This window comes from Mesoplodon bidens (genome assembly GCF_964165515.1).
Source record: "Mesoplodon bidens genome assembly, chromosome: 3".
Lineage (NCBI taxonomy): Eukaryota > Metazoa > Chordata > Mammalia > Artiodactyla > Ziphiidae > Mesoplodon > Mesoplodon bidens.
In genome coordinates, this window is record NC_138178.1 from 21,106,787 (window position 1) to 21,126,941 (window position 20,155).

The 20,155-nt window shown below is 42.3% G+C and overlaps 1 protein-coding gene across 1 annotated transcript in view; it reads right to left on the reverse strand.

Annotated features, from left to right (window-relative positions):
• CELF2 (CUGBP Elav-like family member 2) overlaps positions 1–14,730 on the reverse strand; it is a 524,871-nt gene extending 510,141 nt beyond the window's left edge. The window contains exon 1 of the mRNA XM_081226997.1: positions 14,534–14,730. Within this exon, the coding sequence (XP_081083123.1) occupies positions 14,534–14,586 (53 nt within the window). The 5' untranslated portion in view covers positions 14,587–14,730. The remainder of the gene's footprint in view (positions 1–14,533) is intronic.
• Between the last annotated feature and the right edge of the window lie 5,425 nt (positions 14,731–20,155).

Sequence of the window (20,155 nt, forward strand, 5' to 3'; positions counted from 1 at the left end):
CCCATGCTATGAAACTTGGAGTCAAGGGCTCCAAATCTTCTTACTCTCTCTTTCTCTGCTTTATGGTGTTTGAAGTTTATATGCAAAATATTTCTCTCTGATCCCCATCTAACTAATGGGCTCATTGAGAGGACTGGTGATTCTGCTGATTTACTGAATGGTGACCTGCAGAGAAAAAGCAAAAGACAAGGAAACCAATTTTATGGAAACAAACAAACAAAAATTAACTAGAGGGCTTCCCTGGTGGCGCAGTGGTTGAGAGTCCACTTGCCGATGCAGGGGACATGGGTTCGTGCCCCGGTCCGGGAAGATCCCACATGCCGCGGAGCGACTGGGCCCGTGAGCCATGGCCGCTGAGCCTGCGAGTCCGGAGCCTGTGCTCCGCAACGGGAGAGGCCACAGCAGTGAGAGGCCCGCATACCGCAAAAAAAAAAAAAAAAAAAAAAAAATTAACTAGAGATTTAAAGCTTAATATAGCTTTATCCTCCAGAGAGCTTTGCCTGATTGCAGACAGAGCTTAAAAACAGGATTCAAAAGCACAACACGCTAGTTCTGTTTTGAGAGCTCTGCTTAAGATATGTTCAATAAATGGAAAACCACCTTTACCACCTGCCTTTTGTCATGAGAGAAGACAGAAAGGCAAAAACTAGTTTGGAAAGCAGGGAAAAGGGCTTTACTCTCCAACTCAGTTACTGGTTTTTAAATTTTAGATAAAAATCCAAGTTCTCAGGCACTGTTTTCCTCAAACATACTCACCCCTCTTTCAAAAATGAAAATAACGACCCTCCCTTCCTTTCCTTCGGAAATATTAATTGAGCAAATGATGCCTTGCGTAGCGCTTGTTCCTTCCTGCCACTTTCTGTCTGTCATCACCAATGCCAGGTGCCCACAGGTAAAATCTGCCTCCTGCTCCAGGAGGGGACAGTTGGGAGGCGGGGAGGAGGAAAGACAAAGCCAACGTGCTGGGAGGGAGCCTGATTCGATCCCGGGCAGGGCCGGCACTCAAGAGGGTTTCCTGCCTATTGAGAAGAAGTTATAAATGTAATTAAAGTCTTTAAGAAAGAAATTCTGCCTCAAACCACGTCCCTCTCCAGTGGTCTTCTCTCGTATCATTCTAGCTCTTTGCCAAGAGGAACTGACACTTTCGATCTAGTCATTTAAGGGCAATTTATTGTGAAGTGGTAATTTATTAAGTGAGATTCAAGAGTGGAGAGAGCTCTCAGAACCAGGAAGGGACTCAATTCACCCTCCAGTGCTCCCGGCTCAGGTCTTCTAGACAGAACCCCTGGGGCACAGAAATCCTCAACAAACTTCTAATTCCTGAATACTCCTGTCCCCACTCCCACCCCACTCCCCATGCTGCATAACTGGAAGTAAGTCTTAAAACATAAATTCCTGGATGTCATATCATATTAATCTAAATTCAGAGTAAGCTATAACCGATTGATCTCTCTGAAGAGGCTTCCCACGCTAGAGGAAGCTGTGGTACTTCATTTGGCCTGGGGCCAGTTCTTTTTTTTGTTGTTGTTTGTTTTTTTTGCGGTACGAGGGCCTCTCACTGCTGTGGCCTCTGCCATTGCGGAGCACAGGCTCCGGACGTGCAGGCTCAGCAGCCATGGCTCACGGGCCCAGCCGCTCCGCGGCATGTGGGATCTTCCCGGACCGGGGCACGAACCCGTGTCCCCTGCATCGGCAGGTGGACTCTCAACCACTGCGCCACCAGGGAAGCCCCTGGGGCCAGTTCTTAATCCTAAATCTCTTGAAAAATGCTATGTGTGTTCTGCAGTGATTGTGATGAATGGCCCATCATGGTGGGGGCAAAGAGGTATCCATCATAAGCAGGAAACGTGGGCTTCTATGAGATGCTAAATCTCTCTGCTTGCTATGATCACGCATGTATTCAACCTGCCTTCAGTGTGTAAGAGAGCTTTACTTTTGTTTAATAATAAAATGCATAGCCACATCCTAAAGAAGAGGGCAATTCCGTGGTGATGAAGACAGCAACAGTGGATACAGACCAAAGGCACCAGGCGTCATGTTAGATTTCTCCAGAAGTCACTTTCTGACTGACTCTCTTGGGCTTTGGGCAATCAATTATCCCAGCTGCCTTCTTTCCCCAGATTCCTATAATGCTTGTTGGGCAGGTTTTTCAAGATCCTCTTTTCTTTTCTTCCCTTCCTTGGTGTCATTTCATCATCTGGCCCCCTTCCCCAAAGGGATGAGTTCCTTTGGATGATGAGATTCCGGGTCATTATAAAGGACAGGTGGGTAAGAGTGCTGGACCTTCCTTTAAAGGTAAAGGATGCTTTGCTTCTTGCCTCAATGTAGCAAAAGTAAAACGTGACCCTGGGTCTGAGACAGTTCAGCCACCCCTCCCTCACTCCTCATATACTTTCTCTTCTTCCCAGGGAAGAAAGACAAGCACAGCTTAAGCCAGCTCAGCACATAGCATTTGGGGAAACATACTCTCTCTTGCTGCTTTCTCTGGTTTAATTTCCCTACTGCTGTGCAGGCTGCCTTGGCTCTGAAAGGTCCAAAACTCAGTGTAGCATACATGGGCCACTGGCAAACTATGGCCTGTGGGCCAAATCCAACCCACCGCCTGTTTTTGTAAATAGAGTTTTATCAGAATACTGCCATGCCCGTTCATTTCTATATTGTCTCTGGCTGTTTTTGTGCTACCATGGTAAAGCTGGATAGTTGTAACAGATACCATATGGTTTGTCAGCAAAGCCAAAAGTATTTACTAACTGGCCCTTTGCGAAAGAAGTTTGCCAACCCTTGGTTTAGACCCCTGTAAAATGGAGACGAAATATTCAGTGTTTGATTAACCTGCAGCAGAAACATTCCTAACTAAAGTTGCGGTTTCAATGAGAAACAGAGCAGAAGTTACATGGAAGAAGCTAGATTACATCAGGGAAGAAAAATGGGTGTTCTACATAGTCCAACCCAACTCATTAGGTTTATGTAAATATATACATAGGAGTTTTGAGCCAATGCTACATTTAATTACAAACTATTGCTTTTGCTTCAGTTTGTCATTGTTTCTCTCAGGCCACGAGGGTTTGGGTTTGGCAGAATTGGCAGTAGGGGAGGCTCCCTAAGTATCATAGAATGTTCCAGCTCCCCTCTCTCAACCCCAGGATTCCCAAACAAATGGTTTTTAAAATCCTTGGTTGAGAAACTGATGGGCCTCATCTTGGTCCCTCTATCCTCAGGCCCTCTGGAAACTTGTACACGAGAGGTGGCTGTCATCTACATCAGGATCCAAATATTCTTGGGTTCCCTAGGCATACTGTCATTTAATAGTACCCAATCTCGCTTTCCATCTTTGTGTAAAAGAACTACATTTGTTATGTCATTCAAATGTGTAGATTTCATAAACACCTAAATACCCACCATAGTGGGCCTCAGTGTTGAGGAAGTTCACCTAATCTAAAAGTGGGCAGAGAATCTGAAAAGACAGTTTTCCAAAGAAGACATACAGATGGCCAACAGGTACATAAAAAGGTGCTCAACATCACTAATCATCAGGGAAATGCCAATCAAACCCACAACGCAGTATCATCCCACACCTGTTAGAATGGCTATTTTCAAAAAGGCAAGAAATAACAAGTGTTGGCGAGGGTGTGGAGAAAAGGGAATCGTTGTGCACTGTGGGTGGGAACGTAAATTGGTGCAGCCACTATGGAGAACAGTATGGAGGTTCTTCAAAAAATAAAAAATAGAACTACCACATGATCCGGCAATTCCACTCCTAGGTATTTATCTGAAGAAAATGAAAACATTAGCTGGAAAAGATACATGCACCCCCATGTCATGACAGCCTTATTTACAACAGCCAAGACATGGTAACTACCTAAACATCCATCAGTAGATGAATGGATAAGAAGATGTGGTATATAAACACAATGGAATATTCTCAGCCAGAAAGAAGAATAAAATCCTGCCATTTGCAACAGCATGGATGGACCCTGAGGGCATTATGCTCAGTGAAATAAGACAGAGAAAGACAAATACTGTATTATCTCATATGTAGAATCTTAAAAGAACAAACACCTCAGCCCACAACTCAAACTGCTTATAGATGCAGAGAACAGATTGGTGGTTGCCAGAGGTGGGGGCTTGGTGGCCAAATAGATGAAGTGAGCCAAAAGGTACAAACTTCCAGCTATAAAATGTATAAGTCACGAGGATGAAACTACAGCATGATGACTATAGCTAATAATACTGTATTGCATATTTGAAAACTACTAAGAGAGTAGATCTTAAAAATTCTCACCATAAGAAAAAAATTTTGTAACTATGTTTGGTGATCGATGTTAACTAGATTTATTGTGGTGATCATTTTGCAATCTACGCAAACAGGGAATCATTATGTTGTACACCAGAAACTAATATAATGTTATATGTCAGTGATACCTGACAAAAAAACCCCACATTCCAAATAGTTATTTAAACTACATCTCTGGGGGCTTCCCTGGTGGCGCAGTGGTTGAGAGTCCGCCTGCCAGTGCAGGGGACACAGGTTTGAGCCCTGGTCTGGGAAGATCCCACATGCCGCAGAGCAACTAGGCCCGTGAGCCACAACTACTGAGCCTGCGCGTCTGGAGCCTGTGCTCCGTCGTAACAAGAGAGGCCGCGATAGTGAGAGGCCCGCGCACCGCAATTAAGAGTGGCCCCCGCTTGCTGCAACTAGAGAAAGCCCTCGCACAGAAACGAAGACCCAACATAGCCAAAAATAAATAAACAAATAAACTACATCTCTGTAGAGTGGTAACTAAATGTTAAGGAAGTTCTAATGAAGCAAGTGGTCGGTCGATGTGAATAGGGTTATCAGGCAAAGTTACCTTCAGAAGCTTAGGTTAACAAACCTTTGAAGCACATGTGTTTTCATGGGGAAGGAAAGAACAGCCCAGCTTTCGGGGACTCAGTAATGGTTGTTGTGGTCAGTAACGATCATGATAATGATGGTGGGAAAAAATATCATGTGCCAAGCCTCAGAAGAAGCATTAAGTTCCATTTGTAAATACCAAACTTAAATGAGGGCAACATTTTTCCAGTTTACAAAATCTTTCACTTACTCACCGGGAAACATGACAAAATAGAGAAAACTGCTGTTTCCAGGGGCCTCTTACAATTCTTTCTGGCTTAGACATTTGTGTCTCTATAAGAATGAAAAACTAATGCAATGAAAAACAAAGGGCGTGCCAAAGCCATGGGTAACTGAAACACCTGCAACCCAGATTAATTGCAATACTCAGCCCCACAGGACTGGTCCTATGATTGCTAATGTCTACGTGTCAGCAAAACTCATCCCTGGAACAGCTGATTTACATTATTGCCCTAGTTCGAGACAGAACATCTGAAAACAGGTTTGTACTTTAGTCTGTCAACTCTACAGAAGGACTGGGAGTAAAAGAGCCTTGAAAGAATATGTGGATCAATAGAAAGAGAATTGTTTTGCTGGGAGAAACATTCAACAATATAGGGAAAGGATGCACGGTATGGCTCAGAGGTGGGACTCAGGGTCCTGGGGGAGAGTGCTTCGTTCTATCTCACATTGATCACATAATTTTATAGAAAGGGATCCTTAGATATAATCTGGTTCAATCTCTCATCTTACAAATGAGGAATGTGTGGATGTCTGTTCAAATCCTGGCTGGGCAAAATGCGGTGTCGGGTAATACTAAGGATGCAAGTGGATGCAAAGATGAATGGGGCATGGCCTTTATCTTTTGAGAGTTCACAGTCTAGGAATGGAACTAAGATATACATAAATATTACAAAGTAGAAAATCTGCACTTGCATTGGAGCATCTAAGGTTTAGATTCAGGGCTATGAGCATTTAGGGGAAGAAAACCTTCCTTCCTGGTGGGAGATGGGTGGGTGGAAGCCAGGGAGAGAGGGTTAGTGAGACATCCTTGCTGGAAATAAGTATCAAACCTGCATCAGGGCTGGGCACTGCTGGAGACACAGTGGTAAACAAGAGAGACAAACCATGTCCTCGTGAATAATATGGTGTTTGGGTAGTGGAGATTTTTTAACACAGAGATGCAGAAAGGAGAGTGATTAGTTGATCTACTGAGGTGCCTTCTCCTGTTGCACTAAAACAGAAAGGGGAGGTAAACACAGGGACTCCATGTGGGAACAGACGTGAAACCTACACACTGAGTCCGCTCCTTATACTATAATCTATAGCATATGATGCCAGTATTCGGGAACTCTGAGTCTGAACACATATTTGGGGAGTGTAGAGAGGTAAGTGTCAGATTCTCTTCCCAAAGAGTGGAATAAAAGTGCCAGGTGATTCTCCTCTATTTTGGGAAAATAACTTCCCTGTGGTCTCTGACCCGTGGGAGACGTTCCCCCAATTACAGGGATTTCCTCTTGTGTTTCTCCTAACAGATATTTCACAGGATCTGGATGTGTTGGGTTTGTCCTTGCTGGTCCAGCCCACTAGGGAAACAGACCCGTTCAGGATGGGGAACAAAATAATTGTCAAGTGAATATTTTTCTGCTGATTATTGGAGTCAGTGGAGTGGAAACAACTCCTGAGGGTGTTTTAGTGTTTTGCTTTCTTTTGAGTGCTGGAAGGAGATGTAAAAGCCTTGGCAGTAGCATTCCAACCTATAGATAACAGGATTTCTCTACTTTACATTTTTATGTGATCTTATAATACTCTGTTATTATTAAGGTAATGTGCTACATTAGTCACCCTTTGTGAAAAAGAGTAGATTATTCTGATATAATACATTATTTAAAAGGCCCAGGTCTTGTATTCATTTTTATAAACATATAATTCTCTACTTAAAGAATTATTACTGGGGCTTCCCTGGTGGCGCAGTGGTTGAGAGTCCGCCTGCCGATGCAGGGGACACGGGTTCGTGCCCCGGTCCGGGAAGATCCCACGTGCCGCGGAGCGGCTGGGCCCGTGAGCCATGGCCGCTGAGCCTGCGCGTCCGGAGCCTGTGCTCCGCAATGGGAGAGGCCACAACAGTGAGAGGCCCACGTACCGCAAAAAAAAAAAAAAAAAAAAAAAAGAATTATTACTGGATATAACTCTGTTTTCATAGCCTACGTCCCCCCTGCTCTGCAAAGGTTTTCTAAAGAACCCAGTAGTAACTGGGTCATGATTCTTCAAACTTTCCAGTGGGGGGAGAAAATGATACGGTGCAAATTTTTCCCATCTGAGGCATAGTTAAGGCAAGATGCTTCATTAAGTTACCAACATACCAAGGAAAGGTGCCATGACCAGACAGCACCTACTTCATAAGGTTGTTGCAAAGATTAAATGAGATATTAAATACAGAGCTCTTAGCATAATGCCTGGCACACAGAAAGCATTAATAATTCTTCTATCATCCTCTAAGAAGACTAATCTCTGATCTTCAGATGGCCAGCCTGCTCTCACTGGACACCAAGAGAGTTCCACGTAAACTCTCCTCACTCCGAGCGCCTCCAAGATGTCATGTAACGTGAGCTGAAGAGTATCTATACATGGCATTCATTCAAAATCACACAGCATGCTTTCCTCCGTGAGTTTGGAATTCATCTTGGGAGATTTATCAGGCACGTGAAAGGGAAACATCTCCTAACTGAGCTGGAGAAAGCAACGAAACAGAAAGAAACGAGGCCAAGCACTGACTTTAAACATGTCAGGATTTGGTCAATTTTTTTCCATCAACATGTGCTGTTCTCATTAATGGGAGTTTCTCACACACACAGTAAGGGAACAGGCAAAAGTGTATTTTGTTATAGCCTGAAGGCTCACCCAAACATTTAAAGAATTTGGGGAGCCATAAATTTCCTCCAGACTATAATCATCTTTGTGAGATCAAGTGCTCATGACCGAAAACATCTCTGATCTGTGAAATATGACCAAGGCTCTTTAAAATATTTTTTCCCAATAAGGAGGTAAGTTCATGATTATGTACTTTGCCATGAGATTTGACAACATCCTTCCAGCTATCTGTCAAAACGATTTCTTGTTGGTCAAATCATTAGCCTAGATAACAGATGAAAGGTAGGCTATGGCCCTTGGGCCAAATCCCACCCACTTCCTGTTTTTGTAAATAAAGTTTTATTGGTTCACACTCAACCTTAGTCATTTACATATTACCTGTGGCTACTTTCATGCTAGGATGGCAGACCTAAGTAGCTGCAGCAGAGACTGTGTGGGCAGCGAAAACTGACCTATGTACTATCTGGCCCTTTATAGAAGTTTGCCAACCCCTGATCTAGATCACTGTCTTAGGGAGAAAGAATTCTGCTTGAATAACAGTCATCTATCAGATCCCCAGAGAATTTAAAACTTTCCCATGTTATCAAATCCAGACACTTTGCTGACTGGAACAGAAAGGAGGAAGTGAACAGAGAACTACTGAACGGGGAGTTACAAGTCACTCATTCATTCATCCATTTATTCATTCCACATAAGACACCACCACCATTCCTGTGGTAAATACTGGCATTAGAGTATGAACAATCTGGCCTCATAGAGTATAAAGTCAATGAGGGAGACAAACGGTGACCACGTCATTCATTCATTCATCCTTCATTCATTCATTCTCTGTAATGTGCCAGGAAATATTTTAGGCACCAGTTAACCATACCAGTTAACCACACCAATTATACATTCTAATGGTGAAGAGAAATAATAAGCACATATAAAAATAGCAAGTACTGATAAGTGCTATAATGAGAATATTAGTTCAACCATATGAAACTGTAATTTTTATAGGTCTACAGTAGTTGAATATTGACAATTTTATATGATTCAACCTATCAGTGAGAAATGCTGAAGAGTGATTTTTGGATGGCCTTAAATTAAGGGATCTGGGAGGGAGGGATAAATTAGGAGGTTGGGATTAACATATACACCCTACTGAATATAAAACAGATAAACAATAAGGTCCTACTATATAGCACAAGGAACTATACTCAGTATCTCGTAAAAACCTATAATGGAGAAGAATCTGAAAAAGAGCATATATGTATAACTGAATCACTTCTGTACCCTTGAAACTAACACTAATTGTAAATTAACTACACATCAACAACAAAAAGTTTTTTTTAATAAATTGAGGGATCAAGGAAGGCTTCACTGAGGAGGTGACATCTGAGCTAAGACTTGAATGACAGCAGCATCTTGCCCTGCAAACATCGAGGGAGAAGATTTCCAGGCAGGGAGAGGGAGAGCCCCTTGCAAATACTCTATAGCCAAAGTAAGCTTGGATCACTCGAGGAAGAGAAAGCCGACCAGAGGGGCTGAAGCAACGTGGGCTCTGGGGAAAGAAGGAGGAAATAAGGTTGAAGAGGTAGTCAAGGGCAAGGTCAGACGGGGTCTTGTGGGTTAGGATAAGGATCTTGGCTTTTACTTGAAGAGTAAAGGGAGGGCTTTTAAAAAGGAACATCACATGATCCAATTTATGGCTTTTAAGTGTTTTCATTCCTCTTCTGTGAGAAGTAGACTATGATAGCTAGAACTGAAGCAGGGAGATTTAGGCGGTAGTACGGAGTTCTGAGCAAAACAAGACTACACAGCAAGGAAAGGTGGAGAAAAGTGGGGAGGCAGGAGATGTTTAGGAGTTGAAATCATCAGGAGCTGGTGATAGTTTAGATGTAATTAGGAGGGAAAATGAGGGATGAGGGAGGATGCCAACTTTCCAATTTGAGTACCTGGCCAGATACCTACGTGGTGTGTTTTATAAGCCTGTGAACACCAAAAAAGAAGCAGGTTTTAGGGGAGAGAACAGGTACCGTTTTCAACCTGTTGAACTTGAGTCATCTTTATGACTTGCTTTCCCTCAAGTGGTATCGATGAACATGAAATCTTATATGAATCAGATTGGCAGGTTTGTTTTATTCTTTTAATCATACATCTACTACCTTGTCATTTCCTTTTTCATCTTCTATGTACTAAGACTATTTTTTCTTGATTTAGCTGATTTTGATTCTCTTGAGTGAAGCTTTTGTGTTTGTGCTTTCCCAACGGTCAAGAGGGGAGTCTTACAGTTGCAAGTTTGTTGGCATGTCTTTTGGTGGAAATTGTTTCTTTTATGCCCCTTGAGGTAGACAGGAATTAAAACAGCCAACAGCAGGATTCCCAACCTGGATTTTTTTTTCCATTTGACAAAATGGACCTAGGAGGGAGTGATGCTAAATATACAGTGCCCGACAAAGGTTTAGGACCGGAACTTGTATCCCACCCTCAGATCATATCTTAAAACACTAAATTAGGGTGTAAGCAGATTCAAAAAATGTGCCTTGCAATCACTTTTCAAGAGCAGCAGATTTGGCAGAACTCCAGGCTGCATAACTGGAGCAAACATCTGAAAATATTCCAGGGTAGGCAGGTTTGAAAGCCTTTCCGTGTTATACACCAAGCATTCTGTTCACCTGTTATCAGACAAAGGCAGTAGCAGTATTATAATAGGATCTCCCACCTCTGGATTTGAAAAGCATTTTTTTTTTTCTTTTGCGGTATGCGGGCCTCTCACCGTTGTGGCCTCTCCCATTGCAGAGCACAGGCTCCGGACGTGCAGGCTCAGCGGCCATGGCTCACCGGCCTTGCTGCTCCGCAGCATGTGGGATCTTCCCAGACTGGGGCATGAACCCGTGTCCCCTGCATTGGCAGGCGGACTCTCAACCACTGCGCCACCAGGGAAGCCCTGAAAAGCATCTTATTGACGTAAATCATATCACATACAACCCTGTATGCCATCAGCATACACATCTTCAGTCTCCTGCTAGATTATCCCACTTAGAAGATCATGTTATATCTTTCCTTCTCCCACATACACAGGCTCACCTCAGAGATATTACGGTTTTGATTCCAGACCGCTACAATAAAGTGAAAATTGCAATAAATTGAGTCACATTTTTTGGTTTCCCAGTGCATATAAAAGGTATGTTTACACTATACTGTCATCTATTAAGTGTGCAATAGCATTATGTCTAAAAAAAACAATGTACAGGGACTTCCCTGGTGGTGCAGTGGTTAAGAATCTGCCTGCCAATGCAGGGGACACAGGTTCGATCCCTGGTCCAGGAGGATCCCACATGCCATGGAGCAACTGGAGCAACCCCGTGCGCCACAACTACTGAGCCTGCAAGCCACAGCTGCTGGGTCTGCGTGCCACACTACTGAAGCCTGTGTGCCTGGAGCCTGTGCTCTGCAACGGGAGAGACCACCATGATGGGAGAGGCACTGTGATGAGACGCCCGCGCACCGCAACAAAGAGTAGCTCCCGCTCACCGCAGCTAGAGAAAGCCCCGCGCAGCAACTAAGACCAAACACAGCCAAAAATAAATAAATCAATTTATAAAAAAAAAACCAAGGTACATACCTAATTAAAAATATTTTATTGCTACTAGTGGGAAGCAGCCACATAGCACAAGGAGGTCAGCTCGGTGCTTTGTGACCACCTAGAGGGGTGGGATAGAGAGGGTGGGAGGGAGAGGCAAGGGGGAAGAGATATGGGGACATATGTATATGTATAGCTGATTCACTTTTTTATAAGGCAGAAACTAACACACCATTGTAAAGCAATTATACTCCAATAAAGACGTTAAAAAATATACATATTTAATTGCTAAAAAATGCTAACCATCATCTGAGCCTTCAGCGAGTCATCATCTTTTTGCAATGGTAGCATCAAAGATCACTGATCACAGATCACCAGAATAAGTATAATAATGATGAAAAAATTGAGACATTCTAAGAATTACCAAAATGGGACACAGAGACATGAAGTGAGCAAATGCTGTTGGAAAAATGTCACCAAAAGGCTTGCTCGACACGGGGTTGCCCCAAACCTTCAGTCTGTTTAAAAAAAAAAAAAAAAAAAGGCAATATCTTCCAAGCACAATAAAGCAAAGCATTAAAACAAGGTGTGTCTGTAACGGACAGAGCATTAGTGTTGGTGAGTGAATGGTTCCATGAATCAGAATTAGCCAAGCTGATGCCCGATTTATAAACAATTAAGGAATTTAAAATGCGACACCTAAACACTACATACTTCATAATTCCTTATTGCAGGAAAGAATTACACAGTTAAAATGATGATGGAATAACACTTGCCAAGAAGAGGTGTGGCGAGAACGAACTTAGTGTACCCAGAGGTCAATGGGAAGATGTTTCTCTTTCCCAGGTCTTCCCAGTCCAAGTTTGTGAAGCTTTATTTACTCCAGCCATAAAATAACCTTCACTTATGTTAGAGACACATTTAGGGGAAAGGCAACATTACCACTGGCTTCTAAGTGTGTTAAGACTAGGGATCATTATCTGAAAAGGCCTTTGAAGGCAACATTTTTAAAGATTTGTAATCTTACACACGTTCTTAGAGCTGGGGCCCACCTTATCCACTTGTGCAATAATAAGTTAATCACCCAAAACAATTTTTTAAAAAGCATGCTTAAGAAATATTTCAATTTTAGAAACAGGTTAGTAATCCAGTTAAAGAATGAAATTTATTATAATAGCTGCATCATAAGGACATGTACAGAAGTACTTTAGCATCTCTCAATTAAAAATAAAATTTAAACCTACAAAAAGAAGAAAGTATCACTGACAGGCCCATAAAACATTCATGCCTTTTCATCTAGAAATCCTGGGAATTATTTAATGAAAGCAGAAAGGTATAGCTCTCTGAGTCGTCGTTCATATAAACCAAGGACTGGAAACAATCTAAATTTTCAACCAACAGGGTAATTTAGTAAAACAATGTACATCAACATCATGATGCTGTTTTAGTCATTAAAATTATAGTTATGAAGGGGAGGCAGAAACATGGAAATGTGTTTGATATTTAACTGGAAGAAGAGCAGATTATAAAATGACACATATTATATAACATGTATACACGTGAAGTTCTAGAAAGCAAGATGCAAGAATTTTTTAAAAGAAAATAAGATGGATAGTGGCCAATTTTTCTTTTATTTGCTCTTTTGTATCATGTGGTTGCTTTTAAAAATAATCAAATTAGTTCAAATTAGTTCACTGCAGCACTATTTTCAATAGCCAAGACATGGAAACAACCTAAATGCCCATCAACAGATAAATGGATAAAGAAGATGTGGTACATATATACAATGAAATACTACTCAGCCCTAAAAAGGAATAAAATAATGCTACTTGCAGCAACATGGATGGGCCTAGAGATTATCTTACTATGAAGTCAGAAAGAGAAAGACAAATACCATATGATATCACTTATATGTGGAATCTAAAATATGACACAAATGAACTGACCTGCAAAACAGAAACAGACTCACAGACATAGAGAATAGACTTGGGGTTGCCGAGGGGGAGTGGGAGAGGGGGGGATTGGGAGTTTGGGATTACCAGATGCAAACTAGTATATATAGGATGGATAAACTACAAGGTCCTACTGTCTAGCACAGGGCACTATATTCAGTATCTGTGTTAAACCATAATGGAAAAGAATATGAAAAAGAATGTGAATATATATGTGTATATATGTATGTATAACTGAATCACTTTGCTGTACCATAGAAATTAACACATTGTAAATCAACTATACTTCAATAAAATAAATTTAAAAAATAATACAATTTGAAAAAAAACTAAGGCAGGCTCAGGAAAATAAGTAATTGGCAATTAATACAAGATGTCAGGAAAAAGAGGTGACGTTTTGGGTTTTGGTTTAGTTCCAATGGAATCATGTTTGGGAGTAGGTATTCAGGACAACATGCCATTGTTGTTAAACCACTTTTCATAGAAACTCCTCCATTTAACATTTTTGTATTTTAAAAATTGCCCAAAGTGCTTTTGGCTGGGAAATACCCTTCAGTATTAACTTAGACCTAGGAAGGCATTGTGAACTCGGAAGGAGTCAGCTTAGACCCAAGTGGAGGAAATGCAATAACTTTCGCCGCTTTGAGGTCCTTGGGTTCTCATTTCTCTGGGTCTCTGACTCATGAAGAGGTCTGAGTTCACCTTTTCAGGTGCATTCAGAGAACGACCTTGTTTCAGAAACTCTACTCATTCCGTTCCGAGGTCAGCTGAGTTTTTATACGACCGGCTTTTCCAAATTAGGCCTGGGGGTGGGGAGGAGAGGTCACAGGAGGAAACGGCGTTTCCACAGACCCTCTTAAAAGAGGTGAAGGAATAGTCTTCTGGAAAGTTCGGTTTTTTATCTGAAGTCCCAGAAAGTTTCCCACATCCCCTCTGACGGATTCAGCGCCCCATGGAACGCAATACTAAGTATAACTGGCTCCCTGAGTCAGCCAATGTCAGGAATCATTCCAGTAAGACAAACTCTCATTAAAATGCACCGCCTTCCCCTGAGGGAGTGAAACTGAGGACTTCTCCCGCCCCTCTTTCCACATCCGCTGGAAGTTGTTTCCGCATCACCACGGAGCATCCCGCTAAGCAGACCCGGCGGTCCCTGCCACCCACCCCTGGCACTGCACGCAGCATCCCACGCGCCGTAATCGGGGTGCGGGCGGGGGAAGCACTTGGCCGTGAACGGTAACAGCGACGAGAGAGAAAGAAAAGCAGGCCTACCTTAAAACTTTCCAGTCTTTGAGTGGATCCAAGTCAGAGATTAAGGAGACCATTGTCTAAAGGGCGGCCGAAGGCAGATCCAGTCCCGAGAGGAGGGGGCGCGGGGAGAGGATGCGGGGGAAGGAAGCGGCCGCCGGCTGCTCGGCTCAGGCCCGGAGCGACCGGGCGCCTGCACGCTCGGCTCTTCCTCCTTCTAGGATTGATAAGCACTTGTCCTGGCTTTTCTCCACGCCCACGGCCTAATCAATCTTGCGCTAGATTACTCCCCAGCCCTGGCTCATTTCTCCACACCACCTTTTAAAGCCCTTGTAATCTGCGCCAACTGATCACATTTGACCTTTTTGTAGCCCACTTTATTCCAAGCACAGCTCTCAGTTAAATCTCTCTTTATTAACACCGTCCTCCTTGGCTTGCTTTTGGAACAAACAGATCAAGCCTGAAGCCTCTAGACTTTAACAGCAATCATTTACAGATTACTGCAAGCTGCAGCTTTCTCCTCCTCTGGGGCATCCTCGTGAGATTTTGCTTTCATATTCCTGTCAGAAGACCGGTTAGGTTTCTTTTTTCCCTTTTTTTTTTTTTTTTTTTTTGGTGGCTTGGGTTCTGGGACACCAGCGTTGGGCTTACAGCTTCCCTCAGAGGCTGTAACTACATGACTGTGAGGATTTGTTTTTTAGAAATCATTTGGAACCGGCCTGCTAACAAGCTAGAATTTACTGTGTGCTTTCTGGCAGGAATTTGTTACACTGTTTTCCCCTCCTCCTTTCTTTCTTTCTCGTGTTTTAAAAGAATGTGAAGAGGGGGAAATGTAGAATCTCTCCAAGCATTAAGAGAAAAGGGCGTGGGCTTTTCTCCCTCAACTTGTATATCTTTTGTCCTTTATTTAAAACTGAACATCCTTTCAACAATCGTCTGAAACCGTGCACAGCAGATGTTGAAAACAATATCCAGAGCAGAACTGTTTTCCTCTAGACTGGTCTGTGTGCTGATGTAGGTTTTTTGTGACTGTACGGGTTTATTTTTGTAAGCACTGCCTCATAGCATATGCTTTCCTGCTTTCTGAGGTTCTAGGTAAGACTCCACTACTGAAACCCCTCCCCACCCTGTCCTCCCAGGATCCTGGCATTAGAAGACCTTGAAATCACCTAGCATAGGGGTCTCCATGACCTCCCAGGTCATTCAGATTTTCCTGACACCTGCATGCCACATGAGCTTTACATGATAGGACCTTTACTTGATAGGACCTTTACTCTCTTTATATCCAATTCCTCTTTTTCCTGCACTTACTTTAGAAGGTAATTTTAAGACCATCACCATAAATGGAAATCAGCCTCCCTGGTCTAACAAAACAATGATTGTTGTGCCTGGACACATGGCCGGTTCTAGATCTTTTTGTCTCGGTTGAAAAGAGTGTAGAGAGTGAGTGTTAGGGGATGTTAAGGACACACTGGCACCAACCAAGACACTCCCCACAAGCTGAGTCCAGATTTAAAGAGAACATAGTGCCATTCAATGTTCTGCAGTGACCTTACTACTTAAAATGGTCAGCCAGGAGGATGGGTTCCAATTTCTTGCCTTTAGGCTGAGCTTACCAAGAAAAAGAATCTCTTCTTTCCTGAGAGTCTCCAGAGGGAAAGATGTGGTGACAGCTGTTGGAAGCATGCTGCTTTTACTGTCAGGAAGTTCTTTCAGTCAACTCGAAATGCCCCTCACAGCATTTTAAATCCTTTCCCTGTTACCCTTTTCTTGAAGGACCCCCTTCTATTTGAAAATATGCAGCAAACCCTCAGCTGTCTCTTTTACAGTCATACATAGTTTCCCTAATGGCTGTAAATGACTCTCCGCAGAAGTACAACTCTCCTTATGCTAAACAAAGAGAAGAATTTCATACTTTTTACAAAAAACATTGCCTCTCTGGGGCTTCATGCTCCTTCCTGGGCTGTCTTTGCTGTCCCACTGTGGATCTTGGGTCGCAGTATAATAATGCGTAAACATTTACATGACACTTGTAATCCCCAAGTACTTCACCAAATGTGGGTGATAATAATAGCATTTGTGGGACATGTACCTGCAAAGGGTTCCAAATGCTTAGATAATTAATAAGCTGTTTCTCCCTTTAGAAAGTTAGCAGGAAAAAACAAAAGATTATAATGAAATAGTTTCTGTGACTACAATGACATCATTTTTATATATTAACCCACTGCTCTGCTGCTGAGATTCAGATCTGGAGAAGAAGGGGGAATGGACCCTTAACCCTTGGAGTTCAGGGTTAATGGGTGAAAAGGAGGAGGGACTTGGCTTTTGCCAAAGGACAAAAGGACAAAAGGACAAAAGCATGCTCCTCAATTATTAAATCATGTTTTAAAGCAGTAGTCCTTCCAAAAACTTTTTAAAGGCAGTAGAAACTTTCCTTTGGATGAAACCGTGTCCCAAGTCCAAGTGCAGAAACAGATACTAGTGAAAGTTTATTACTGGGACTAATTTCTTTAGGTGTGTTAGCTTGTTCAGCCCTTGTGACTAAGTTGTTTACAAAGTAAGTTACCAGAAGCACCACTGTTTTGTTAATGCAGGTGAGGACATTTGGGCATGCAAATTTGGGTTCACAGGGCTAGTCCTCAGCAGGGGGAGGTGTGGTACCCAGAAGCCACGCCCCCACGTGGACCCCACGTGATCAACCACACAGGGCACTCCTTTCCTCCAGCAGAGAGGAATACACAAGTAGGGTGCATCTGTATTGGGGTGGGACTAGGTTTGGGATCAGGTTAGGGGTGGATAAGACTGTTTGCATGAGGCTCCTGCTTCCTCTTCTAAGACGCCCCTAGGAAACCGTAGCGTTCAGGAGGACATGCTTTGAAATACACTTCCTGAAAGTATTTGGTGATAGACAATCTTTTGAAAGGCTGTGTTGAGTCCAATACAGGCTGAAGATTTTGCTCTTATCTTCCTAATTGTGAGGAACAAGTGTTTTCTTACATACACTGGAGATTAATTCCATGCTGTATATAGTGCGAATTTTCTTTTCCTCTCTCCCCTAAGCATTCTGTTCCTGATTCTGAACAGCTTTACATCAAATGGATCCATTGCCTACTAAGAAAAAGGCCATCAGAAAGATTCATTCACCTTCAGCTATGAGGGAGACCAGTAAAAATGAACAAACAAGATACTGCCCTGTTCAAAACTTGGCCAACTATTCATCTTTAGCTCAAGAAAAGCAACAATAAACTTTCTATATGTAAAACTCAAAGGTTAAATTTAGTGTTGAGAAACTTTGCCCCCAAATATAATTTTCCTCCATGTCACTGTATGAATTACAAGATTTGGTTTCGGGTTCTTTTTTTTTTTGCGGTACGCGGGCCTCTCAGTGTTGTGGCCTCTCCCGTTACAGAGTACAGGCTCCGGACAGCACAGGCCCAGCGGCCATGGCTCACAGCCCCAGCCGCTCAGCAGCATGTGGGATCCTCCCGGACCGGGGCACCCGTGTCCCCTTCATCGGCAGGCGGACTCTCAACCACTGTGCCACCAGGGAAGCCCTAATTTTGGGTTCTTTTCCTCGTATTTTGATAAACTGATGCCTTTAAAAAATGAAATTATTTTTTTATTGCTTATAATGACTCTTCAATGGTTGGCTCTTCTGAATGGTCCCTATGTGTTAAAAAAGAACGTCATCTATATAAAGCAACATTCTTAAACTGTCCCACTATTACCAGGGACAAGACTCGTAGTTTTTCTTTTCATATAACTAAAATTTCTGCAATATCCTTCCCTCTTCTTAGATACAGAAACTAAAACCAAAATCCAAATCCAAACAAAAAGCAACCCCCCCTTTGGACCTCTTCCATCCAAACAAATAAAACCTCCAGCCCCAAACCTTATGAGACTGTGGTTTCCATGAGTATGGTGATTAGAGTCACCTGCGAAGAAATTGAACCACAGAATCCCAGTGAAGAGACAAGAGCAGGAGCCAAAGAATCTGCATTTCACACCAGACCTAGGCAGGAAATGCTGATAGTCAGCAAGTGTCTAATTTACCCCAGTCATATAGCATCCCGGGTGACTTTTCATGGGTTGAGGGCCATGACCTAGAAGCCAAAGGTGAAGATCTTATGTTATAGAGAAACAAGAAGCACCTGGGTGTGAAGTAGCCAAAGAAAGAAAACAAGCATTCTCCATCAGTCAGAAGTTAGACCAACTACTGAACAGAGCTTCAGAAAGACACGTATGATGTCTCAGGAAATTCAACTCCCAAGAAAATGTCTAATTTCCTGATAGTCAGGAATTAAAAAAAAAAAACAAACAGAAATAACACAACCTTGCTAAGGAAAAAAATAACATTTTATGTTCTTTTTTCATTCTATGTTTGTCTAATTTCTGATTCCTAGGAATCCAATTATCATGGTTTTTTTATTTTTTATTTTAGAAAATTTTGTTTCAAGCTTACTCAGTCCTAATTCTGTTACTTCCTGATAAAGATTCTTTCCCCTTCTGCTTGTTACAGATTTTTCTTTTTCTTATTTGCCAGCTCTTTCCTTCTCCTCAAGCCGGTAAGGTCTCTCTCTCCCTTTTTTTTTTTTTTAAACATCTTTATTGGAGTATAATTGTTTTACAATAGTGGGTTAGTTTCTGACTTATAACAAAGTGAATCAGCTATACATATACCTATATCTCCACATCTCTTCCCTCTTGCATCTCCCTCCCTCCCTCCCACCCTCCCTATCCCACCCTTCTAGGTGGTCACAAAGCACCAAGCTGATCTCCCTGTGCTATGTGGCTGCTTCCCACTAGCAATCAATTTTATATTTGGTAGTGTATATATGTGCATGCCATTCTCTCACTTCATCCCAGCTTACCCTTCCCCCTCCCCATGTCCTCAAGTCCATTCTCTAGTAGGTCTGCGCCTTTATTCCCATCCTGCCCCTAGGTTCTTCAGAACCATTTTTTTTTGTTGTTTATTTTTAGATTCCATATATATGTGTTAACATACTGTATTTGTTTTTCTCCTTCTGACTTACTTCACTCTGTATGACAGACTATAGGTCCGTCCACCTCACTATAAATAATGCAATTTTGTTTCTTTTTATGGCCAAGTAATATTCCATTGTATATATGTGCCACATCTTCTTTATCCATTCATTTGTCAATGAACAGTTAGTTTGCTTCCATGTCCTGGCTATTGTAAATACAGCTGCAGTGAACATTGTGGTACATGACTCTTTTTGAATTATAGTTTTCTCAGGGTATATGCCCAGTAGTGGGATTGCTGGGTCCTATGGTATTTCTATTTTTAGTTTTTTAAGGAACCTCCATACTGTTCTCCAGAGTGGCTGTATCAATTTACATTCCCACCAACAGTGCAAGAGGGTTCCCTTTTCTCCACACCCTCTCCAGTATTTATTGTTTGTAGATTTTTTGATGATGGCCACTTGGATGGGTGTGAGGTGATACCTCATTGTAGTTAGGATTTACATTTCTCTAATGATTAGTGATGTTGAGCATCCTTTCATGTGTTTGTTGGCAATCTGTATATCTTCTTTGGAGAAATGTCTATTTAGGTCTTCTGCCTATTTTTGGATTGGGTTGTTTGTTTTTTGGCTATTGAGCTGCATGAGCTGCTTGTAAATTTTG